This window comes from Geotrypetes seraphini, chromosome 7 (assembly GCF_902459505.1).
Source record: "Geotrypetes seraphini chromosome 7, aGeoSer1.1, whole genome shotgun sequence".
Taxonomy (NCBI): Eukaryota; Metazoa; Chordata; class Amphibia; order Gymnophiona; family Dermophiidae; genus Geotrypetes; species Geotrypetes seraphini.
In genome coordinates, this window is record NC_047090.1 from 196,976,660 (window position 1) to 197,003,918 (window position 27,259).

Genomic DNA, 27,259 nt, shown 5'->3' on the forward strand with positions numbered 1-27,259 from the left:
CATAATTTTGACCCATAGAGACTGACTTATTCTGTGTGTTCTCTCCGGTAGACTCGATTCCCTCTTTGATGTATAGTGCAATGCCCCCACCTTTTTGTTCCACTCTGTCTCTGCAGTATAGCTTGTATCCCGGTAGCACAGTGTCCCAGACATTTTCCTCATTCCACCATGTTTCCTTGATGCCGATGATGTCAAGGTTATCTTTTTGTGCCATAGTTTCTAATTCACCCATCTTATTCTTTTGGCTCCTTGCGTTCGTGTACATACACTTGAGTTTGAGGCCTGTTACTTTCTTGCATTTTCTTCCCTCTTGTGTTCCTTTCGATCCATCAGGATTTCTGTCTTGCCTGTAATCCGGTGAGTCTTCCCCACTATCTTTCTGCACAGTATCCTCTGGGTATACCGGTTCCCGAACCATCGACTGTCAGCTTTCCCTTTCTTCCTAGTTTAAAAACTTCTCAATTTATCTCTTGATGTTGCTTGCAAGTAGCCTTGTTCTGTCTCTGCTGAGGTGGAGTCCATCCTTCCTGAATAGCTTGCTCTTTCCCCAGAACGTCATCCAGTTGCGCACGAAGTGGAATCCTTCTTCCTCACACCAGCGCAGCATCCACGCGTTGACTGCATGCAACTCCGTCTGCCTCTTCTTGTCAGCCCTGGGTACCGGCAGGATCTCCAAAAATGCTACCCTCTGCGTTCTGGTCTTCAACTTCCTTCCTAGCATACAGAACTTGGCCTTCAGTACTTCCCCGTTGTAGTTCCTGTTGCTCACGTTGTGTCTGCTATGGCTGTCCTCTGCACTGCACTGCAAAAATTTAGTAGCACTATAGAAATGATTAGTATTAGGTCTCTTCCTACCTTGATTTTAGAAAATTGTTAAAGACTCAACTCTTTGATAGGCTGGAATCATAATGCATTCTGCTTCATTTTTTCAATCAAGTTCCTTATATTCAACTTGATGTATTTTATCTGTTCTATGTATTACTTCTTTCCCTGCCATGCCGGTATTTTCTGCATTATATTGTAAATGCTTTCTGTCTTTATTACATTACATTACATTACATTAGGGATTTCTATTCCGCCATTACCTTGCGGTTCAAGGCGGATTACAAAAGGTTAATTTAAAAAAGAACAGAGTTACAATGATTAGCTAGAGAGGTAAATTTTAGATCTTATAGACATTTTGCGGGTTGTTGAGGGTGAGGTGGTTTGTAAAAGAGTTAATAGGTGGTCATAGTGGAGATTCTTTTGTTATTATTAGTGCAGTAATGGGTAGATCAAATGTCAGTTTTAGAGTTACTAAGAGGTCGTGGTGTTATTGCTGTTTCAGGAATTTCTTGAAAAGTGTGGTTTTTATTTCTTTTCTGAACGTCCTATAGTCATTATTCTAATTTGTATTTTATCTGTATCCCATGTATTAGCTCACCTTGTTGTGAACCACCTAGAACTTTTTCAGTATGGCAGTATATAAGAATAAAATTATTAAGAACATAAGAAGGAGTAGTAGCAGCAGCTTTGACCCTGCTGTGTTTCAGGCACTTTTCTGTTTGCCTTTCAGCTGTGGATAAACAGGTATTCCGAAGTTCCTGTTTACCAAGAAACATGGAGTCTATGTGGCAGTTTGGTGGAGTGAGCTACCGATATGGTGGAATTGAAAATGGTAAATTATGTGAAAATTGCAGTGCTATTCTAGTAAAGAGTAATTTGTGAACATTTCCTGTGAAGAAACAGCTGTTCATTCATGGTGAGGTTCCCCACCTTAATGTGAGATTTTCTTTCCTCCTCTCTCCTGCCTATCCCCTCACTATACCTGCCTCTGACATATCAATCATTCTTTTTTAACTCTTTAATGCCTTCCCCCCACTCTCCTTTTTATCTTTTCACCTACCTTTCAAATTTCCATCTTCATCTTTCACCCATTAGCTCTCCCATTCCCCATTTCACTCCTTAGGGTTTCAATGTATCCTCAACAATGACACCTAGATCCTTTTCCTGAGCAGTGACTCCTAACACAGAACCCAGCATCATATAGCTATAGTTCAGGTTCCTCTTTCCCACATGCACACTTTGTACTTGCTCACATTAAACGTCATCTGCCATTTTGATGCCCAGTCTCACAAAATCCTCTTGCAATTCTTCATGATCCTCTTGCAATTTAATAACTTTATGTCATCAGTAAAAGGAGACTATGTACTTACCCTGGTAAGCTCTTTTCCAGTAGATAGGTGAGTCCTTCTAGACCAGTGGTTCTCAACCCTGTCCTGGAGACCCCACAGCCAGTCAGGTTTTCAAGATAGCCCTAATGAATATGCATGAGAGATATTTGCATATAATGGAAGTGACAGGTATGCAGATCTCTCTAATGCATATTCATTAAGGATATCTTGAAAACCCGACTGGCTGGGGGGTCCCCAGGACAGGGTTGAGAACCACTGTTCTAGACCATAGGGCTATTTCCCCTTACTCACATGGCTCTGCAGAAGAAATCCATTCCAGGTTTTTCACTCTGCCTCCAGAGTACATCACAGGCTAGTTTAGCACCCTCTAGCAGTCAGTACCCAAGCATAGAGAAACACACCCATCTGTGAAGTAGAGGTCCCTGTAACTACAGGCTAAACTATTGTTCTCCTGAAACAACTAAACAGTACAGATTACCACCAACAAAGGCGTAAAGACTTCAGAACTACTCCCACAACAGGTTATACATATGTACAAACTCTTCTTAACCCCAAAGGGTTGACCAGTCTCCAAGAAATAGATTGGATAAGCAAAAGGAGACTAAAATCTGAAATCAGAATCTGAAACAGGTACAGCAAGGACAGGGCAGAGGGTCTAGAACAGGGGTGCCCACACTTTTTGGGCTTGCGAGCTACTTTTAAAATAACCAAGTCAAAATGATCTACCAACAATAAAATTTTTAAAAAAAACACAAAGCACACTGTATGCAGAGAAAATGTTAATTATAATTTATATTCCGGGTTTTTTCAAAGAGATCAAGGCAGATGACTTTATCAAGTTTCAAGTTTCAAGTTTAATATGTTTTTGATTAATCGCTTCATCTAAATTCGAAGCGATGTACAATATGATAAAATTACAATGTAAAAACAGAATCATAGAAGATAATACTAACAAGGTTAAAAAACAAATTTGACGAAACTGGAGACAAGAGGAAAATATGGGGAAGAAGTTACATTTTAAATAAAAAGAATATACATAAAGGGAAAGCACATAAACATAAATGTGCTAAAAACTGCTATTGCGGTTTAGTTAAAGGGGACCATAGTGCAAAATATAGACAGCAGATATAAATTCTCAAAATGAACACATTTTGATCAGTAAATTGAAAATAAAATCATTTTTCCTACCTTTGTTGTCTGGTGATTTGATGAGTCTCTGGTTGCACTTTCTTCTTCTGACTGTGCATCCAATATTTCTTCCCTTCTTTCAGCCTCCTGTATGCTTCCTCTCCTCCAGACCTCATTTCCTCCCCCCAACTTTTTCTTCCTCTCTCCCTGCCCCCTCCCCTTTCTTTCTTTCTTTCTTTTTTTCTTTCTTTCTTTCTCCCTGCCCCCTTCTTTCTTTCTGTCACCCTGCCCCCTTTCTTTCTGTCTGTCTCCATGTTCCCTTTCTTTCTTTCTGGCTCCCCTTTCTTTCTTTCTCCCTGCCCTCCCCCAAGCCACCACTGCTGCCATTGGGGAACAGGTCCCCAAGCTGCCTGCTGCTGAGTTGTGAGCCCTCCCTGCTTCCCGACATGGTAAACAGAAGCGCCGGGCCAACCAGCCTTTTGCACGATGTCAATTCTGACATCGGAGAGGAAGCTCTGGACAGCCAGGCAACGATTATCTGGCCCGGAACTTCCTCTCCAACGTCAGAATTTACCATGTTGGGTAGCAGGTAGAATGTGAAGGTAACGCGAGTCTATCACGGAGCCTTTAATGGGCTCCGCAATCGACTTGCGTTGCCTTCGTGATCTATTGATCGATCTTTTGGGCACCCCTGGTCTAGAATGTATCATCTGTCTACTGGAAAAGAGCTTACCAGGGTAAGTACAAAATCTCCCTTTCCAGTGCAATCGGTGAGACATTCTAGACCATAGTGATGTATAAAAGCAGTCCCCCAAGAAAGCTAAAGTGGGCTTGCTGCGCCGGCCCTTAAGACTTAGGATCCAAAGGCAGAGTCCTGTCTAGCAGCAACATCCACTCTGTAGAACTTGGCAAACGTTGAAGAGAAAACCACGCCACTGCCCTGCAAATCTCAGGAGAAACAGATCTAGCTTCTGTCCACGAAGAAGCTACACTCCTGGCCAAAAGTGTCCTAACAGAAATAGGGGACAGTTCCCCCACAAGAATGTAAGTGGACTAAATGGCTTTGCGGATCCACCTGGAGATCATAGCCGTAGAAGCAAGAGAACCCCTCATAATAAAATGAGCCACCACAAACAGGTGGTCAGAAAGTGAAACTCGTTAGAGACCCGCCAATAATGCAGGAGCACCCTGTGCACGTCCAACTTCTTTAGCAAACAATCTTGATGATTGGAACCTGTCAGCTGAACAACTGGCAAACACACTTCCAGATGGACATGGAAAGACGAAACCACCTTCGGCAAAGAGTGAAGGAACTGCCTGACGGAAAACTCCAGTCTCAGGATCTTGAAGCAAAGGGTGTCGATACAACAACGTCTGCCATTCGTAAACCCTAAGGACCCAAGAGAAAGCAACCAGAAAAACAGTATATAGTATCCTGGAGAGAAGCATCCTTCAGCATTTCAAAAGGAGTCCTGGCAAAAAGTCAGACAGCACCATATTAAGGTCCCAGGCTGGGAGCAGATTCTTAACAGGCAGCCGGACCCAAAGATCTTTCTGTAAAAACCAAGCAACATCTGAATGCAACGCCATAGAGAACAGGCAATCCTGGGATCTAAAACTGGATAGACCGGCCACCATGATCCGCAGAGATGCCACCATGAGGCCTTTATCCAGTACCGTTTGGAGAAAAGCAAGGACCCACGACACCTGTGGAATAAGGGTCCACCTTAGTCACTTCAGCGCTTGAAAGGTCTTCTACACCTTCACATAAGCCAACACCATGGATGATTTGGTGGACCTAAGAAGGATGTAAAAGCAAGAAATTCCTAAATCGTACTCTAGCATCTCAGGCAGCTTCTCATGAGAAATAATTTTGATCATTGTTACTTATAGCTGTCTCCTATAGACATTTTAGAAAACAGCTAAAAACTCATCTTTTTTCCAAGTACCTGACCACTTGATTCATCTAACTACATGATTATGTTTAATGTTTTAATCTTTTGTGAACCGCGTAGAGCTTTTGGTAACACGGTCTATAAGCACAATGTTATGCTATGTTATGTTAGCTATGACAAGCTCTGAATAGCCTTTATTTTTTTTTTTTAAGCTGCACGATCAAGAGCTAAGCCTTAAGAGCAAAATGACCCAGATCCTTCAAGGCAACCAGGCCTGGGTGAGAAGGTCAGGAAAGACACTCAGGCACAGACTATATGCCACCCGCAGCCACATCAGATCTATGCACCACAATCTGCCATGCAAATCGGGCGCAACCAGAATGATGTGGCTGGGGTGAGTTGCAATCCTCTGAAGGACCTGGGTGATCAGCGGCCAAGGTGGAAAAATGTAGAGAAGAACCTCCAGAGGCCACAGTTGTTTTAGAGCATCAAGTCTCTCACTTCCGAGCCGGATCTACGACTGAAGAAGCATGGAACCATCTTGCTTTACGCCACAGCCATGAGATTGAGGCAAGGCTGCCCCCAGTGCTTCACGATCGCCCAAAATGCCTACTGCACTAGGGTCCACTCGCCCGGAACTTTAGACTTACAGCTGAGGAAGTCTGCTTGAACGTTGGCCACTTTGGCTACATGTGCCACCATCAGCGCCAGGAGATGACTTTCCACCCAAAAGAAAAGAAGTTGAGCCTCCTGAGCCAAGGGAGAGTTCTTGGTTCCTCTCTGATGGTTAACAGAGACCACTACCATCAAAACCACTTCTGTGGTGACAGAGTCTAATAGTCCTGAAAAGAACGCTGACCATAGTGAGCCTGTCCCAGCCACAAAGGCTGTCATCTGTGGTTACTACAATCCAGGAGGCAATGCTTAATGGAATGCTCTGGCAGAGTGATTGAGGCTGAAGCCACCAGGTCATACCCACTCTGAACTCTAGATTACATGGCAGACTCAGCTGTAAGACATGTCAAAGGGGGACCCAGTGAAAGAGGAAGGCATTCTGAAGAGGATTCATATGTGCCTTCATCCAGGGAACCACATCCAGCTTGGCAATCCTGGAACCCAGAATCTATAGGATGTCCCACGCCGAAGGGGCCTCCATCTTCAGTATCTCTGAAATCTGTGCCCAGAGCTTCTGATTCCGAGCCTCGTGCAGGTAAACATTGCCCGCTGCCGTATCAACTATTACAGTGACTGCGTGGTGTCAGATGGCTCTTTTTTAAAATTAAGGTTAACAATTCAGCCCAGGTCTTCCAGTATGCGGAGCACTGTCACTACCATAGTGCACCCCTTTTCCGAGGGCACTCTGAGCAACCGGGCAGCCAGATAAGGCTGAGCCTGCAACTCCATTTCCCTCAGAGGAGCTGCTACTACCACCATCACTTTGGTAAAGGTCCAGAGTGCTGTCACCAGCTCAAAGGTCAGGGCCGAAAACTGAAAATGTTGATCCAGCACATGAAACAGCAGAAACTTACGGTGATCTGGAAAAATGGGAATGGGCAAAATCACCTCCGTAAGATCCAGGGAAGCCAGAAATTTCCCCAGAACCACTGCTGTAAGGACCAACCCTGTGGTCTCATAGAAACATAGAAAGATGACGGCAGATAAGGGCTATAGCCCATCAAGTCTGCCCACTCTCTTGACCCACCCCTTGGAGTCAACTGACCCCTTTAATTATACAGCCACTTTACTTTACCCTAGTGACCCTATTCCTGGACTTGACCCCCGTAGGGATCCCACATAGGTATCCCATTTATTCTTAAAGTCCGGGATGCTGCTGGCCTTGATCACCTGCACTGGAAGCTTGTTCCACTGTTCAATCACTCTTTCTATGAAGAAGTATTTCCTTGCGTCTCCACGAAACTTCCCCCCCCCCTGAGTTTGAGCGGATGCCCTCTTGTGGACATGAGTCCTTTGAGAAGAAAGATGTCGTCTTCCACCTCGACGCGTCCCGTGATGTACTTAAATGTCTCAATCATGTCTCCCCTCTCCCTACATTCTTCGAGAGTGTAGAGCCACAATTTGTTCAGTCTTTCCTCGTACGAGAAAGCCCTGAGACCATCCTGGTGGCCATCCGCTGAACTGATTCCATTCTGAGCACATCTTTACGGTAATGTGGTCTCCAGAATTGCACACAGTATTCTAGATGAGGTCTGACCATGGCTCTGTACAATGGCATTATGACTTCAGGCTTCCTGTTGACGAAGCCTCTCTTGATATAACCTATCATCTGCCGAGCCTTAGATGAAGCCTTCTCCACTTGAGTGGCAGATTTCATGTCTGCACTGATGATCACTCCTAAATCTCGTTCTGCTGTAGTCCTGGTTAAAGTTTCTCCATTCAAGGTGTAAGTTTTGCATGGATTACCGCTTCCGAGGTGCATGACCTTACATTTTTTGGCGTTGAAGCCCAGTTGCCAGGTTGAGGACCATCTTTCTAATGTACGCAGGTCCTGCGCCATCGTATCCTGAAGATTGCTGTCGCTTACTATGTTGCATAGTTTGGCATCATCAGCGAATAGGGTTACCTTACTTACCTTGAAGCCCTTGAGTCAGATCCCCAATGAATATGTTGAATATATTTATTAATGACCTGGAGGCGGGAACAAATTGCGAAGTTATTAAATTTGCGGATGACACCAAACTCTACCGCAGGGTTGAAACCATGGAAGACTGCGAAGATCTGCAAAAGGACCTAACGACGCTAGAAAAATGGGCCAAAAAATGGCAAATGAACTTTAATGTAGGGAAATGCAAGGTCATGCATGTAGGGAAAAAGAACCCGATGTTCAGCTACAAAATGGGAGGATCACTGCTAGGGGTAAGTAACCTTGAAAGAGACCTGGGAGTGATGGTGGACACGTCTTTAAAGGCGTCGGCACAGTGCGCCACAGCCTCAAGAAAAGCAAACAGAATGTTGGGTATCATTAAGAAGGGTATCACGACCAGGACAAAGGAGGTCATCCTGCCACTGTATCGTGCAATGGTGCGACCGCATCTGGAGTACTGTGTCCAATATTGGTCGCCGTACCTCAAAAAGGACATGGCGGTACTTGAGGGAGTCCAGAGAAGAGCAACTAAACTGATAAGAGGTATGGAAAACCTCTCATATATTGACAGACTGAAAAAGCTGGGGCTGTTCTCCCTGGAAAAGCGGAGACTTAGAGGAGACATGATAGAAACCTTCAAGATCATGAAGGGTATAGAAAAAGTAGACAGGGACAGATTTTTCAGATTACGGGGAACCACAAGTACAAGGGGGCACTCGGAAAAATTAAAAGGAGACAGGTTTAAAACAAATGCCAGAAAGTTCTTTTTCACCCAGAGGGTGGTGGACACATGGAACGCGCTTCCGGAGGCTGTGATAGGCCAGAGCACATTACAAGGCTTCAAAGAAGGTTTGGATAGGTTCCTAGAGGATAAAGGAATTGAAGGGTACAGATAAGAGTAGCGGTAGGTTATAGGGATAGTCTGGGACCATTGCTCAGGCAATGGGCCTGATGGGCCGCCGCGGGAGCGGACCGCTGGGCGAGATGGACCTCTGGTCTGCCTCAGCGGAGGCAACTTCTTATGTTCTTATGTTCTTAGGAGCGGGCCCAGGACTGAGCCCTGCGGCACTCCGCTGGTCACCTACGATATTTCAGAGAGGGTACCGTTAACCACCACCCTCTGAAGTCTGCCGCTTAGCCAATCATTAACCCATGCAGTTAGTGTCTTTCCTAACCCCATCGATTCCATCTTGTTCAGCAGTCTGCGGTGTGGGACGCTGTCAAAAGCCTTGCTGAAGTCCAGGTACACGACGTCCAAGGACTCTCCTAAGTCCAGCCTTCTTGTAACCCAGTCAAAGAAGCTGATGAGATTGGATTGGCATGACCTACCCTTGGTGAATCCATGTTGACTGGGATCCCGGAGACTCCCTTCATTCAAGATCGTATCTAATTTATACTTAATTAGTGTTTCCATGAGTTTACACACTATTGAAGTAAGACTCACCGGTCTATAGTTTGCAGCCTCTGCCTTGCAACCCTTTTTATGCAGAGGGACGACGTTAGATGCTTTCCAGTCCAAGGGAACTTCCCCGGTACTTAGTGAGAGATTGAAGAGCATGGCCAACGGTTCCGCCAGAACATCTCTCAATTCTCTGAGCACTCTCGGGTGTAAATTGTCTGGTCCCATAGCTTTGTTCACCTTGAGCCTTGTTAGTTCGTTGTAGACGTCACTTGGTGTGAACTCAAAATTCTGAAACGGGTCTTCTGCTTTTTGTTCTGCCTTTAACTGAGGTCCGTGTCCTGGTGCCTCGCAGGTGAATACTGAACAGAAGTATTCATTTAGTAGTTCGGCTTTTTCGGAATCTGCTACTGCATAGTTTCTGTCCGGACGTCTAAGGCGTACTATCCCGTCCGTGTTTCTTTTCCTATCACTAATATACCTGAAAAAGGATTTGTCCCCTTTCTTAATGTTTTTTGCCAGATTTTCTTCCACTCGAAGTTTGGCCTCTCTAACTGCCGTTTTGACCGCTGCAGACTTGGTCTTATGTTATACTTTAGCTTCTCCTTTCTGCGTACGTTTGTAGGTAAGAAATGCTTTTTTTTCTCCTTAACAAGGTGTGAGATCTCCTTAGTGAACCATTGGGGTTTATTGTTTCTTTGCCGTTTTTCTACTGATTTTATGTAGCGACTAGTTGCTTCGTGTATGGATGATTTCAGGGACGACCACATAGCTTCCACATTGCTGGACTCTGCTTTGTCCTGCAACGTCTGATGGACAAAATCTCCCATGCGTGCGAAGTCAGTGCCCCGGAAATTGAGTACCTTAGTTTTTGTGATTGATTTAGGGAAGCCTCTCCTAAGGTTGAACCATACCATGTTATGGTCACTGGAGGCTAGCGTGTCCCCTACCGAGACCTCTGAAACGCTCTCTCCGTTGGTGAGTACCAGGTCGAGGATCGCCTGGCCCCTAGTGGGCTCTGTTACCATCTGTTTGAGATATGCTCCCTTTATGGAGGTTAACAGCCTCCTGCTGCTGTTGGTAGTCGCTGAAAATGTGTTCCAGTCTGCATCAGGCATGTTGAAGTCCCCTAGCAGTACAGTGTCTCCCCGTAGAGTGATGCTCTCTATGTCTTCAATTAATTCAGCGTCCATGTCCTCCAGTTGTCTTGGGGGTCTGTATATCACACCAAGATACAGGCATTTTTTGCCTCCTCTTGCTAGGTTTACCCAGAGGGACTCCCTGACATCTGTGATCCTGGTGGTTTTGATGTTCTCTTTAATGTATAGTGCTACCCCTCCACCTACCCTGCCCTCTCTATCCTGACGAAGTAAATTGTATCCTGGTATAGCCATATCCCACCCATGTGAGCCTGTGAACCAAGTTTCGGATATCACCACCACGTCTAGGTTGGCATCCCTTATTTCAGTTTCCAGTTCGAGAATTTTATTGCCTAAACTGTGTGCATTAACATACATAGCCCTCTACAACTTGTGTTCACTAAGTCCCTGTGAGGTGTTTCCTACCCGAGTTTGTGTGGTTCCTAGAGAACTGTTTGCAATGTGGGTCCTTACCTCGGAATCAGAGTGTCGATTCATCTCATCAGGATAGTTCCTTTCCGTACCAGTATATGAGTAGATACCCTCCCCCAACTTACCTAGTTTAAAGCCCTACGAAGAAGGCAGGCTAGTCGATGACCGAAGATGTTCTTACCCCTATTGGTCAAGTGAAGTCCGTCTGGTCCCTGAAGTCCTTGTAGCGCCTCTCCATGATCCAGGAATCCGAAGTTCATATCCCGACACCATCCTTGTAGCCACTTGTTTGTTCTCAGGATACATTCATTTCTGGCTCTTCCCTTGCCTCTAACTGGGAGGATTGATGAGAAGACCACCTGCGCACCCGTCTGCTTCAGCCTCACACCCAGGGCTCCGAAGTCTCTGGTGATGATCTCCGGGGTGTTCCTGGCAGTGTCGTTCGTTCCTATGTGGACAAGAAGCATGGGAAAATGGTCATGAGGCGTAAGTAGTTTGTCTAGGCTGGTGGTGACGTCCCGTATCCTGGCTCCAGGCAGACAGCAAACCTCCCTCGAATGTATATCCGGTCTGCATATTGGTCCCTCAGTGCCTCTCAGCATGGAGTCCCCAATGACAATTACTCTGCGCTTCTTCCGTAGTGGGGGGGGGGGGGTAAGTCAGCAGATGGAGATGTGTGTTGGGCCTGCTCCTGGTCTTCGTCGGCATTTTCTTCCTGAAGAATCTGGAATCTGTTCCTCAAGACGACTTGAGGGGTTGACGTAGGGTTGGCCTGTTGGGAAGAAAAAGAAGAGTATGAAGAGATTGAAAAAGGGGGGGGGGGGGTCTCCTGTGTTTACCTGTGGAAGAGGTCACCAGCTGCCAGGTGTCATTGCCACTAGCCATTTCTTGTATCCCAATGGTTGGTTTCAAAGCTGATGATTTGGGCATCTCAAGAAAGGTCTTGTCGTGGGCCTGCTCTGTGATTTGGGACAACTCTTGGACAACTTCGTCAATGTAGGCTTCGTCCTCTTGGATGCTTCTCAGGCGTATCACCTTTTCCCTGAGGCTCCACAGTTCCTGCATGAGGGCTCCATCCAATTGAGCGGCCTCCTCTGCTGCGTGGAGACTGTAGTGTAATGCCGGGGGATGGACTCGGTCTGCACGGAGACCTCTGTCCACCGTCCTGGGTCCTCCTCCCTCCACACACCGTCCGTGATCTCCTCCTGGATCCCCATGGCGACTGGTATACTAGATTTGATTGTAGACTTGACGCTTCTAGTCCTCCCTGCCATTTCTAAGTTGTGATTTATATCTGCCTGTCAGTAAAATAGAGATGAGAGAGAGTTAGAGAGAAAGTTGGGTGTCTGAGAGATTAAGGTGTCTGAGGGACTGAGGTTTGGAATAGGGTGTCTGAGAGGTTAAAAGCTGAGGGTATCTGGAAGGGTGGCTGTCTGTGTACTAGTGTGAGAGTTGCGAGATAGTATGAGGGTGGTGTGATTGGGTGAAGAGTTAAGGGACAGGGATAGGTTGCTGCTGTAAGGTATCCTAGTCGAGTGTGGCTTGGCTCTCCATAAGGCTCTTCGCAAAGGCGCTCTCGCTAAGGCGGCTGCGCGTCGTTGGCTTGCCTCCTTTAATGGAGGAGCCCGGTCGTGAGTCGCTGACGCGGTGGGGGTGGGCGGAGCTTGTCTCGCCGCTACCCTGAAGTCGTGCACACGTGGTCCGGCGCTCCCAGCGCCTCTCTCTGTCTCCCCTCTCCTTCTGCCTCCTCCTCCTGCTGGATGCTGCTCTCCTGCTTCTCCATCCAGAACCGAGGAAGCTGGAGAGCTGGATGGAAGTGCTGCAAAATCAGAATCTGCTGCAATCTGTTGATCCTTTCATAGGAACAATAAAGTAAGCAGAGTATGAACCCAAATGATTGCTTGGCAATGACTCTACTGCTTGAATATCCATCAAGCACTGAACAGCAACCTGGACTGAGCTCGCTGTGTCTGGGCTCCCGACAGGAGAAGACACGAACTAGTCTGAGAAAGGCTGGGCAAATCCAGCTTGTAGCTCAACTAAATAGATTCCATGACCCACTGGACTTTAATAATGTGCATCCAGGCAGGCCGAAACTCCGAGAACTGACCCCCTATCCACAGAGGGGTCCTCGGCTCCCTGGCGTCATTGGGTCGTACAGGCAGGTCAGGCAGGAAGGGCAGTGGTAGACAAAGCACGCCTGTAGCCTGGATCCCTGAGAAAATCTCTGTGAAGAGAATGGAGAATTGTGCCTATAGTCACAAAAATTTCATCAGGAGCCACACAAATGAGTACGCCCAGCACCCTTGGGCCGTGCTCTACTATCCGGCAAGGTCTTCAGGTGATGGTCCATTATCAAATTCATGAGGTCAACCAGATCCTTGCCAAACAACAACTGTCCTTGAAAAGGTAGCCGCGCCAGAGTTGCCTTGGAGATGGAATCACCAGCCTACTGCTGAACCCAGAGCATTCGGTGGGCCAAAATAGAATACACTGACACCTTTGCTAGCAACTTCAAAAGGGCATAGAAGCCATCCGCCATATAGTCCATCCCAACCAATAAAAGCTGAGGAAAAGGCGTTCATAGCTGAGCTAGATAGGCGCCTGCCACAAAGGACATAGTCACCGCAGCGTCAATGCCTAAATTATCTGGTTCAAAACTTTCCGGAAAACCACTTCCACCCAGCTGGCTTGCATAGCTTTCAACACAACTGTCCTGTCACTAGGGAGAGAAGTACGCCGGGTCACCTGAGCCATCAGAGAATTTCCCTTGGGCTGCCACAAAAGCTGCGGACCATCCTGCGCCCAAGGATACAAGCTGGACATAGCCCAAGCATTCCGTAAAAGACCTTCCTGAGAGTCAAACTGCTCTGGAACCATGAACTCGTATCCGGATGCAAGAAAAGGTCATAGATTGCGAACCAGCGCTGCAGAGCCAGGGAGAAGAAGTTTGAAGAAATGAAAGAAGCGGGCTGGATATCCACACTCAACTCCTGTAAAGATGCAGCAATTAGATCCTCAAACTTATACAAGCACCTGACAGTCGGATCATCTTTAAGATCCACAGCCCCATAGGGATCCGTGGATCCAGCACTCAATCCAGATTCCCAAATTCAGGAAGTGCAGCACTGTCCAAAAAAGATAAGGGAGGCCGGATCAGCCACCGGAAGCTCTGAAACAGTCTGGGAAGGAGGAACAGATGGCACAGGCGGAGGTGCAGAGACCCCCGAGGCCACTCAGCCACAGAGATACGTAGCAGAGGGAACATAAAAGCACCCAGCAGACGGACCCCTGGAGTAAAATTCGGATCAGCAAAATCTCATAAATTCTGAGAAGGTAGCTGGAACCTGGGGCATAGAGTCACCCTTAGATGACTTATACTTGTGCTTCTTAGGCTGCAGACAGACAAAGCCGCAGAACCAAGCCCAAAAAACAAATGTGTATGCCCCAAGGGGCTAGCTGAGCGTGTAATCACCTACTTCTGTGAAGGGGAGGCTGAACCAGTAGTTACCGCCCCCCATCCGCGCCATGCAGCACTTGGCGCAAAAACACTCTAAAAGTGACAATTTTGCAAAAATTTGATATGAATCAATACTAGGAGACCCTAAGGACTCCATTCCAGCAGTTTTTCTGGCAAAATTTTGAATTTTAAAGAAGCATGAAAAAGTTTTAAAAAAATAGAATTAAAAATCCAAAATGGCTGCCAGACTCAAATTTGCGCCAAAAAAGCACTAAAAACGGCATTTCCTGAAATTAAAAAATTATATTTCAGGTGGGGGAATAAGTTTACAAGTTTATTTAAAATTTGATTAAATGCCTATCTTGAATTGTAGGTGATTTACAATGGTAAAAAAAGGATACAATATATTTAAAATAATAGACGTATACAGACAAAATACAAAAGACATGACATACAGTTAAACAAAAAGGAAAAAGGGGAGAACTACAATAAAGCAAAGAAAATAAACATTCAAGGGAGAAAACACTAGGAACATGAGGGGAAAAATCTCGTTGCCACTGGATCTATTGAAGAAATAAGGCAGAAAGGAAAAATCAGTGATCAAAGGCTCTTTAAATCGAAAGCATTTGAATGCTCCTTTAAATTTGTTGAGATTTTACTCTTCAAAACCCCTTGATCATTGTTGGAGCTTGTCAGTTCCTCGGTACTCACAGATACCAAACACAGAGCTGCTGCAGCTGCTTCTAGCCTTTTCAATGGCTAGTTCCGAATTCACTGCCACACTACTGGAAATACATCCTTCAAGCTGAGGCTTGGGCTGCCAATCAACCTCCACCCCTGCGGACCACTAGATACGCACCTAGACGGGCGGAGGCACAAAAACACAGCCAGCATGCTGTGGAACACTGCTGAGCCCCCTAAGCGCGCTACACAGTCTGCGCTCGACACCCCTGCTTAACGGGGAGTGAGACTAGGTCAAGGACAGCCCTGATCTCCAAGGAAGACGAAGCAGACTGTGAAGTCTGAATTCTCAAGCAGGCAGAGCTTTAAATCCATTTCAAACGTGAAAATGCCCGCGAGAGGGACAAAATAATAAAATGGGGAGAGCAGAATCCACACAGCTGCAGTCATACGTGCAGAAGAAAAAATTGTTAGAGGGCGCTAAACTAGCCTGTGATGTACTCTGGAGGCAGAGTGAAAAACCTGGAATGGATTTCTTCTGTAGCTCATGCGAGTAAGGGGAAATAAACCTATGATCTAGAACAGGGGTGGTCAACTCCGGTCCTCGAGGGCCGGAATCCAATCGGGTTTTCAGGATTTCCCCAATAAATATGCATTGAAAGCAGTGCATGCAAATAGATCTCATGCATATTCATTGGGGAAATCCTGAAAACCCGATTGGATTCATGCCCTCGAGGACCAGAGTTGCCCATGTCTGGTTTAGAATGGCTCACCTATTACACTGGAAATTTAATAATCTCACTAGTTATTCATAAGAACATAAGAATAGCCTTACTGGGTCAGACCAATGGTCCATCAAGCCCAGTAGCCAGTTCTCACTGTGACCAATCCAGGTCACTAGTACCTGGCCAAAACCCAAGGAGTAGTAATATTCCATGCTACCGATCTAGGGTAAGCAGTGGGTTCCCCCATGTCCTTCTCAATAACAGACTATGGACTTTTCCTCCAGGAAATTGTCCAAATCTTTCTTAAAACCAACATTCACTCTTACCACATCCTCTGGCAATGCTTTCCAGAGCTTAACTATTGTCTGAGTGAAATTTTTTTTCCTGCTATTGGTTTTAAACGTACTATATTTTTCACTCCATTAGACACACCTGACCATAAGACGCACCCTAGATTTAGAGGAGGAAAACAAGAAAAAAAACATTCTGAACCAAATTCTCCCTGCCAGACTCTGCACCCAACCCTACACTCCTTTCCAAGCTCTGCACCCTGTCTCCCCTCCCTGCCAGTCTCTATACCCTGTTCCCCTTCTGGTGTGTAGTGGTAGGCTGGGACAGGGCAGGAAGGGACAAGGGACAGGGCAACCAGGCAGGTAGGGACAGGGGAGTGGGCGGGTGGGTAGGTGGATAAGCAGGCAGGCCTCTCCCCCCCCTGCCCCGGCAGACAGCAGGCAAGCCCCAGTTTCTCTCCTCCCTTCCTATTTTTAATTTGGTCTGGCAGGCAGGCACCGGCCTCCCCTCCTCCCTCCCTACCCCCCAGACAGGAAGCAGGCAGGCCTTGACCCGCTTCCTCCTGCCCCTGCCGCTCCAAGCGCATACCTTTTAAAAAAAATTCTGGTGCCTTCCTTTGCTAGACGCGGTGCCTTCCCTCATTAGAAACATAGAAACATAGAAGATGACGGCAGATAAGGGCCATAGCCCATCAGGTCTGCCCACTCTACTGACCCACCCCAAGTCTACTATCCTAGGGATCCCACTCCTGGTGACAGGTTCCCTTGGCTTAACCCTCTAAGGGATCCCACATGGGCATTCCATTTTCTCTTAAATTCTTGCACGCTGTTTGCCTCGATCACCTGCACCGGGAGCTCGTTCCAAGGATCAACCACTCTCTCGGTGAAGAAATATTTCCTGGTGTCGCCATGAAATTTCCCGCCCCTGAGTTTGAGTGGATGCCCTCTTGTGGCTGAGGGTCCTTTGAGAAAGAGAATCTCTTCTTCCATCTTGATACGGCCGGTAATATACTTAAACGTCTCGATCATGTCTCCTCTCTCCCTACGTTCCTCGAGTGAGTACAGCCGCAAATTTTTCAGCCTTTCCTCATACGATAGATCCTTGAGCCCCGAGACCATCCTGGTGGCCATCCGTTGCACCGACTCTACTCTCAGCACATCTTTTCGGTAGTGTGGCCTCCAGAATTGCACACAGTATTCCAAATGAGGCCTCACCATGGTTCTGTATAATGGCATTATGACTTCAGGCTTCCGGCTGACGAAACTCCTGCGGATGCAACCTAACAACTGTCTTGCCTTAGATGAAGCCTTCTCCACATGATCAGCAGTTTTCATGTCTGCGCTGATGATCACTCCCAAGTCTCGTTCTGTTGAAGTTCTAGCTAAGGTCTCACCATTCAAGGTGTAAGTTCTGCACGGATTTCTGCTGCCAAGGTGCATGATCTTGCATTTCTTAGCGTTGAAGCCCAGCTGCCAGGTCGAGGACCAAAGCTCCAACAAATGTAGGTCCTGTGTCATAATATGGGGGGAATTGCCATCTCTCACTATATTGCATAGTTTGGCGTCGTCAGCGAATAACGTTACCTTACCTTGAAGCCCCTGAGTTAGGTCACCTATGAATATGTTGAAAAGGAGCGGGCCCAAGACTGAGCCCTGCGGTACTCCACTGGTCATCTCCGATGTTTTAGAGAGAGTACCGTTAATTACCACCCTCTGAAGTCTGCCACTCAGCCAGTCATTGACCCATGTAGTTAGTGTTTCTCCCAGCCCCATTGATTTCATCTTGCTCAACAGCCTGCGATGCGGGACACTATCGAAAGCTTTGCTGAAGTCTAGGTATACGACGTCCACGGATTCTCCCAAGTCTAACTGTTTTGTTACCCAGTCAAAGAAGCTGATGAGATTGGATTGGCAGGACCTACCTTGGTGAATCCGTGTTGACTGGGTTCCTGTAGATTCTCCTCATCCAAGATTGCGTCTAATTTACGTTTGATTAGTGTTTCCATGAGTTTGCATACTATTGATGTGAGACTCACCGGTCTGTAATTTGCAGCCTCTGCCCTGCAACCCTTTTTGTGCAGTGGAACGACATTAGCTGTTTTCCAGTCTATGGGGACTCTCCCCGAACTTAGGGAGAGATTGAAGAGTCCTGATAGCGGTTCTGCCAGGACATCACGCAGCTCACCGAGCACCCTGGGGTGTAGATTGTCCGGTCCCATGGCTTTGTTCACCATGAGTCTTGCCAGTTTGTAGTAGACGTCGCCAGGTGTGAACTCGAAATTCTGAAACGGGTCTTCCACGCTGGGCCTTGCCTGCAACTGTGGACTGTGCCCCGGTGCCTCGCAGGTGAAGACCGAGCAGAAGTATTCATTCAGTAGTTCTGCTTTATCGGAATCTGATTCTGTGCAGTTCCCATCTGGTTTTCTAAGAAACATAGAAACATAGAAACATAGAAAGATGACGGCAGATAAGGGCCATAGCCCATCAAGTCTGCCCACACTATTTACCCATCCTCTAAAGTCTACTGACCCCCTAAAGAATAATTGTAATTATACTGTCACTCTACTGACCCGCTCATTCAGTCCTAGTGACCCTATCCCTTGGCATGACCTCGTAGGGATCCCACATAGGTATCCCATTTGTTCTTGAAGTCTGAGATGCTGCGTGCCTCGACCACCTGCACTGGAAGCTCGTTCCAATGCTCAATCACTCTCTCCGTGAAGAAGTATTTCCTGGTGTCTCCACGAAACTTCCCTCCCCTGAGCTTGAGCGGATGTCCTCTTGTGGTCTAGGGTCCCCTGAGAAGAAAGATATCATCTTCCACCTCTACCCGTCCCGTGATGTACTTAAATGTCTCAATCATGTCTCCCCTCTCCCTACGCTCCTCGAGAGTGTAGAGCTGCAATTTGCTCAGTCTTTCCTCGTACGGGAGACCCTTTAGCCCCGAGACCATCCTGGTGGCCATCCGCTGAACCGATTCAACTCTGAGCACATCCTTACGGTAATGTGGCCTCCAGAATTGAACACAGTATTCCAGATGCGGTCTCACCATGGCTCTGTACAGTGGCATCATGACTTCAGGTTTCCTGTTGACGAAGCTTCTCTTGATACAACCTATCATTTGCCGTGCTTTAGATGAAGCCTTCTCCACTTGAGTGGCTGCTTTCATGTCAGCACTGATGATTACTCCTAAGTCTCGTTCTGCCGTAGTCCTGGCTAAAGTTTCTCCATTCAGGGTGTAAGTTCTGCAAGGATTTCCGTTGCCGAGATGCATGACCTTACATTTCTTGGCGTTGAAGCCCAGCTGCCAGATCAAGGACCAACTTTCTAAAGTATGCAGGTCTTGCTCCATAGCATCCTGAAGATTACAGCCGTTTACTACATTACATAGTTTGGCGTCATCAGCGAATAAGGTTACCTTGCCTTGGAGCCCTTGAGTCAGATCCCTAATGAATATGTTGAAGAGGAGTGGGCCCAGGACCGAACCCTGTGGCACTCCGCTGGTCACCTCCGACATTTTAGAAAGGGTACCGTTGACCACCACCCTCTGAAGTCTGCCACTAAGCCAATCTTTAACCCATGCAGTTAGAGTCTCTCCTAATCCCATAGATTTCATCTTGTTCAGCAGCCTGCGGTGTGGGACGCTGTCAAACGCTTTGCTGAAGTCCAGGTACTATCCCGTCTGTGTTCTTTTTCCTATCACTAATATACCTGAAGAAGGATTTGTCCCCTTTCTTCATGTTCTTTGCCAGAGTCTCTTCCACTCGAAGTTTGGCCTCCCTGACTGCCGTTTTGACCTCTGCAGACCTCACCCTATGTTCTAGTTTAGCTTCCCTAGTCTCCGTTCTTTTGTAGGAAATAAATGCTTTTTTCTTCCTCTTGACGAGGTGCGAGATTTCTGCAGAGTACCACTCACACCCCACACCCCACATTCTCACCTAATACGGCTCCCAAATCCTCCACCCCCCCCCGCAAACCCACCAAACCCGGTTCAAAAAAACCTAGAACACTAAAAAAACTGGCCTACTCCCACTATGCCCCAGCCAACCACCCAAACCACCAGAACCTATTAGGCTTTTACCTAAACATTCGATCCATGAGGAACAAAGCCATTCTAATCAGAGACTGGCTGACGGATACCAACCCCGACTTCATCCTACTCACCGAAACCTGGCTACTATCAGACAAGGATATTATAATCAAAGATTGCCTACCCGCAGGATACAAGATCCTCTCCCTGGCCAGAACTCGGGGAAGAGGAGGAGGCCTAGCAATAATCTTCAGAGATCAGCTTAATTGTACGGCACTCAACACCAAATCCTCTCCCAACGCAGAAATATTAGCCATCTCACTCACCTCTAAATCCCTTGCCTCCTCGCTAACTATCACTCTATTCTACATCCCACCCCAAAAATGGTCCCTAGCCAAAGAGGACCTCGCTGACTCCTTATTAACTAATTATCTAACAAGTCCTTACAACCTTCTATGCGGAGACATCAACATCCACCTTGAGCAAGCGGACCAACCAGAAGTTGCCGACTTCTGGTCACTCACCTCCCAACTAGGCTTCTTCAAACCCCCCCCAACCAAAACTCACCAAAAGGGCCATCAGCTAGACCTGGTCACATTCTCCTCCAACAAGCCGACCGACCCAAAAATATACTGGAAACAAGCCAACTGGACAGACTCCCTATGGTCTGACCACAGACTATGCGACTTTTCCTTGGGCTGCCAACAAAAACATTCAAGAAACAACAAAACAAGAAACATCACAACCCACACCACTAGAGGAAAGATAGACCCAGAGGAATTCTGGTCTCGCTATGACACCCACATAAAACAAGACGAAGAAATAGATCAACTCATGTCCGCCTGGATCATTGACAGCACTAACATTTTAAATGAAATAGCCCCTTCAAAAACCCGCCACATCAGAACCACAAATCAGGAGGGATGGTTCGACACAGAGCTGTTACTATTAAAGAGGGACCTCAGAAAGTCAGAAAGACTATGGATAAAGTCAGGAACCCAGGAACTCAGAACTGCCTGGAGACTCAAACTAAAAACCTACAAAAACCTTACCAAGGAAAAACGGAAAAAATTCTACTCACACTTAATTGGAAACATCACATCCAACAGCAGCAACCTCTTCAAACTCGTCAATAACCTTTACAACATTGAAACACTCACTAACAACCAGGAAGACTCAACACTAACCGCCAACACCCTAGCGGATTTCTTCAACTCCAAGATCCTAAAACTAAGATCAGCACTACCCACCAAGACCAATCCACTGGAGCTCTTTCCCATCCTCCCTGACATCGACATAGCTAAACCAGACCAAGGGTCTAGATCCGACCTAAACTGGAACCAATTTACCACAATCGACTGGAAAACCTTCAACAAATATTATAACAAATACACCAAATCCTTCTGCAAACTAGATACTTGCCCCCCAAATGTGATGAAAACGGCTCCGATCTACTTCAAAGCAAACATGCTACTATGGGTCAACTCCCTACTATCCGCAGGAAACTTCCCTCCAGAACAAGATATCTTAATAACCCCAATCATAAAAAGCATAAAGGACTCTTCCAACGCACCTTCCAATTACAGACCAATAGCTAACATACCACTATTCACCAAAATCGTGGAAGGGGCAGTAAAAGCAGAACTCTCCGCATACCTGGAAAAATTCAATATCCTAAGCGACAATCAATCGGGCTTCCGCACGGACCACAGCACAGAGACCATCATCGCCTCCTTACTAGACCACCTGCACATACTCTTCAGTCGGGGCTCCAGCGCCCTGATCTTACAATTTGATCTAAGCAGTGCGTTTGACCTAGTTGACCACACTATTCTCCTGGAATGCCTGGCCCACATTGGAATCTCAGACCGAGTACTCAGCTGGTTCCAAGGGTTCCTACGAAACAGATCCTACAGGGTACACAAAAATGACAACTTCTCCTACAGCTGGGTGAACTCCTGCGGTGTACCACAAGGCTCCCCCTTATCCCCCACCCTGTTCAATATCTACCTCGCCTCCCTCAGTAACCTCCTTCACAAACTTAAGCTCAAATTCTTCATCTATGCAGATGACATCACAATTGTCATCCCTCTAACCAGTCTATCCCAGGATCTTCTCAACTACATAACTAGCATACTCAGCCAGATAGAACTCTGGATGCTCTCCTTCAAACTAAAGCTCAACCCAGACAAAACAAAATTCTTTCTAGCCACCCCCAAAGACAAAATCAAAGACACCACAATCCAGGTGAAAGGATTGATTTTCCCACTCGAACAAACATTAAAAATACTAGGAGTCACGCTTGACAAACATCTATCCCTAGAAAATCACACCGACCTCATTGTCAAGAAAGGCCTTTCAGCACTCTGGAAACTCCGTACCATAAAGAAATACTTCGATGACACTGCATTTCGACTATTAGTTCAATCCTCTATCCTCAGCATACTGGATTATTGCAATATCATTTACCTAAGCTCCACAAAGAAAATCACCAGAAGACTAAAACTGATTCAAAACACAGCTGTCCGCCTCATTTTCGGCCTGAACAAATGGGAACACATCACCCCCTTCTACCACCAACTGCACTGGCTACCCTTCGAATCCCGAGTCCTCTTCAAGTTCGCCTGCATCTGTTACAAGACAGTATTTGGTCTCTCACCAAAATACCTCTCCCCACATTTCAATATGTATTGCACCAACAAGAAATCCCGCAGAATCCAGTTGTTTACCTTCCCCTCCATAAAATCATGCCAGCTCAAAAGATTCATCGACAAAACCTTCGCCTTCCAGGCGGCCAAGCTGAACCCTTGGCTAGCCCAAATGATGCTAGAGGCCCCGACCTACCTAGACTTCAGAAAACTTCTCAAAACACACCTCTTCCGCGAACAAGACCCTTAGTCCTTACTCCCCGCATACACTCCAACCCCCCCCACCCCCACCTCCCTCTCCCCCCCCCTCTTCTGGTTTCCCACTCCCTCCATTTTATCTTCTAACCCAACTATGATAAACCTGTGCCTCCTTCCGCGCTACCTGCAATTCCGATAAAATTTTTGTAAATCCGGGTCCAGACCGGATCCTAATGTAACGAATGTAAACCGCCTAGAACTCTTTGGGTATGGCGGGATATAAGAACCTAATAATAATAATAATAATAATATCCCACCAATGAGAGTCTGTGAACCAAGTTTCGGATATTGCCACCACGTCAAGGTCGGCATTCATTATTTTGGTCTCTAATTCTAGAATCTTATTGCCTAAACTGTGTGCATTAACATACATAGCCCTCCATACCCCGTGATTGCTAAGTCCATATGGGGAGTTTCCCACCTGGGATAGTGTGACTCCTAGAGAATTGTTTGCAATGGGGACACTTACTTTGGACTTAGAATCGGAGTTTCGACTCACCTCGTCAGGATCGTTCCTTACTGCACTTGTATCTGAGTGGGTACCTTCCCCCGACTTACCTAGTTTAAAGCCCTACGAAGCAGGCGGGTTAGTCGGTGTCCAAAGACGTGCTTACCCCTGCTGGTCAGATGGAGTCCGTCTGGTCCCTGAAGTCCTTGCAACGCCTCTCCATGGTTCAGGAATCCGAAGTTCATTTCCCGGCACCATCCTTGAAGCCACTCGTTAGTCCTCAGTATACGCTCATCCCTGGCACTTCCTTTGCCTCTAACTGGGAGGATCGAAGAGAAGACCACCTGCACTCATGTCTGCTTCAGCCTCTCACCCAGGGCTCCAAAGTCTCTAGTTATGTTCTCTGGGGTGTTCTTAGCAGTGTCGTTTGTGCCAATGTGGATGAGGACCATGGGGAAGTGATCTTAGGGCTTGAGAAGCCTATCAAGACAGGCGGTGACATCTCGGACCCTGGCTCCAGGCAGACAGCAAACCTCCCTTGACTGCATATCCGGTCTGCAAATTGGCCCCTCGGATTGGTCCCTTGTGTGCCCATTGAGAGTGGCACACAAGGCTGGCTGGCTGCCTGGTTCCCACCGCTTCCCCCGAGAATGGCTGATGTGGCTGCCTCTTCTTCTGTTCTCTTGAGGCATAATGATGCACCAGGTTGCCTACCTGGTCCTGTGCCACTTCTTTATCACTCCCTTCTGCTCCTGGACCCAACATCTCCTCCTTTCTCCTTTTCCGCATTCTATGTATCTCTACCTCCCTCTCATCCACTCCTATGTCCCACATCTCTCTCTCCCTCCCTTGTTCCCTTAGTCAGAGATCTCCCCCCTCCCTTTGCAGCATCTCTCCCTTCCTGCCCTCCACTCCTATGTCCAACATTTCTCCCTCTCTTGCCCATCTCCATTCAGCATCTCTCCCTCCTCTCCACCCCAAATGCAACATTTTTCCCTTTCTTGCTTCTCTCCATCCCCTCCAATCTGTGTCTAACAATCTCTGTTTCTCACCCCTCTTCTTCCCCTACAGCATTTTATCCCAAGACAAGCAGGCAGTATATTCTCACGAATGGTTGACGTCATCCATGGAGCCCCGAAGTGGACAGCTGCACAAGCAATCTTGCTTGAAGAACTTTAGAAAGTTTGCGACTGCTGATGTAGGGCGTGCGTCTCCTCAGTTCTCATTTTTCCGTGGAGCTGAGAAGTCACTACTTTGACGTGAGGCATAAAACTTTGAGTGCCTTTCAGCCTTGGGTTGCTTTGTAACCGTCGGTTCGCGTACGTTTTGTTTCTGTTTCATATAAATACATAAAATATATATATATTTCTTCTTTTTTTGTTTCGGCTGTTTTTCTTGATGGCGGGGCCTGTTCTGCCGCCTCTGCCTTCAAACTTCAATTTAGCTGAGGTGGTTTTTTCTTCCATGTCCCATTCTATTACAGGCTTTAAAATGTATAGTCGGTGTCAGCACACCATTTCCATCACAGACCCACACAAGTTGTGTATTCAGTGTTTAGGCCCAGACCACTGTGTGGAGTCCTTTACGCACTGCGCCACTTTACAGAAGAGGTCTATAAAAAAACAGAAAATCCAGCAAAGTAAAATCTTTGGAACTATGGATCCAATTCCGGTTAAGTCATCGGCATCGACTTCGGCTTCCACATCGACAAGACCTGCATCATTGACCAAGCCATCATCTTCGGGCAAGACATTAACTTCGAAGAGATCGACATCTTCTAATGTCTTGAGGTCAGCATTGATATCACCAACTCAGTCATGTAAGCTAGCCAAGAAGCCTCCAGCTTCCCAGGCAGAGTCTCAGACCATTCAAGCATCTAGCCAATTTGTGCCGGTCACTCAGAGACCTTTAATGCGGCTTGCCTCCAAGTCTCGAGGGGCATTATCATCGATATCGTCCTCCCCGGAGCATACCACAGCACCAGTGATACCACCACCTACACCATTGGTATTGGTGCATGACGTTAAAGAGATGCTTGCTCTCTTTCATCAGGAGTTTAGCAACATGTTCGCTAAGCTTCAACCTAAATCGACTCCTCCACATCCAGTCCAGTCTGAGCATCGCTCTGAACCAATGACAGAAACCAGGACACCGATGCAACCTCGGCGTCGATCTTCGTCCTTGAGCCACGTTTCACATCAATCATTGAGGCATCGATCTACTACACTGAGGCATCGGGTGTCGAAGCAACATTCTTCATTGAAGCATCGGTCTTTACCTGTATCGGAGAAACATCGATCAACATCAAGGCAGAGATCACCTCTCCATCATTCTTCGAGGCACAGATCCTCTTCTCTTAAATGCTCATCAAGGCATGAGACTCCTTCATCAAAGTGTCAGTCCTTGGAGCAGGGGCGTCGTGCTTCAAGACATGGATCCAGTCTCTCGAAGCATTCTTCGCCATCTTCCACAGGAAAATGGATGTCCAAATCCAAACATCTTTTTCCAGCACATTCTGCCAAAAGAAAACATTCTGCATCACCTGTCCCTTCCACGCCACAACGCTCGAGAGGGTTCTATTCTTCTTCATCCATGCCTGAGGATTCAGACATTCATTTTCAATATGCTCATGAGGCCTCACCTTCTTACTCGATGGCAGGAGGCTCTCCAGTGGAGGGTTCACCTCGTTTCACTTCTCCAACATCTGAACCACTTTTTACCCAGTTCCTGCACCAAATGAGTAAGGATCTTAACATTGGAATCTGACTCCAAGTATACTAAGGAGTACCTAGAGGAGTTAGAACTTACACATCCTCCTAAGGAGTCACTTAAGTTGCCCATGAATGGCATTCTTAAGCATATTTTTCAAAAAAATCTGGATACTCCATATTCGGTTCTAGCAGTTCCTGGCAAAATGGAATCACAATATAGAATGGTTCAATGTAAAGTATTTGAGAAACCCCAACTCTCTCACCAATCGTTGGTGGTGGAATCTTCTCTAAAGAAGACTAATCCTTCCAAAGTGTACGCTATGGTTCCCCCTGGACATGAAGGTAGAACCATGAACAAATTCGGGCGCAGATTATATCAGAATTCAATGACAACTCGAATTTTGAATTACAATTTTGTCTTTACTTCATATTTGAAGTATTAGATTAAAACCATGCCATCTTTCTTCAAATATTTGCCCTCTCATCGTCTCTCAGAATTTAAACATATGAATCATACTCTCACAAACCTTCGAGTACACATGGTACAAGCGGCATATGATACCTTTGAAATGACCTCATGAGTCACAGCATTTTCAGTGGCCATGCGACGACTGGCATGGTTGCAAATTGTGGACATGGATCCTAATCTCCAAGACAGATTGGAAAACATCCCTTGTCTTGGAGATAAGCTTTTTGAAGAGTCCATTGAGGCTGCTACTAAGAGATTATCTGAGCATGAAAAATCTTTTGCCACGTTACTCAGACCCAAGGCCAAACGTTCTGCTTCCCGAGGGTTTAAACCCTCTTCATCTTATCAGAGATCCTCCTAAGCCTGCTCTATATTCCAGGCCACCACAGAAAAAGCAGCCTCAACAACGTCAGCAGTAGTCTCAGACACCGGCTGCATCTAAACCCACACAGCCTTTTTGACCATCTCAGCCAGAGGTCGTCTGCATCATTTTTACCACTGATGGGAACTAATCACTTCTGATCTCTGGGTGCTAAAAATCATAAGAGAAGGGTATTTTCTTCATTTCCTGCAGATTCCATCAGATCACCCACCAAGAGAGTTTCCTTCCAATTCGTCACAGACCTCTCTTCTTCTCCAGGAAGTACAAGCTCTGCTCACTCTTAATGCCATCGAGAGGGTTCCTCTGGAACAGCAGAACATGGGATTTTACTCCCGTTACTTCCTTGTCCTGAAGAAGACGAGAGGATCTCAGAACTCTCAACAAATTT

At 46.6% G+C, this 27,259-nt stretch overlaps 1 protein-coding gene across 7 annotated transcripts in view; it reads left to right on the top strand.

Moving 5' to 3' along the window:
* Window positions 1-27,259, top strand: part of ENTPD5 (ectonucleoside triphosphate diphosphohydrolase 5 (inactive)) — a 368,562-nt gene that overhangs the window by 287,710 nt on the left and 53,593 nt on the right. For 5 of the 7 annotated variants that reach the window (XM_033952533.1, XM_033952535.1, XM_033952532.1 and 2 more), the window contains exon 11: window positions 1,556-1,657. The exons of the other annotated variants lie outside the window; for them this stretch is intronic. In XM_033952533.1, the coding sequence (XP_033808424.1) occupies window positions 1,556-1,657 (102 nt within the window). The remainder of the gene's footprint in view (window positions 1-1,555; window positions 1,658-27,259) is intronic. 7 annotated transcript variants of the gene reach the window in all.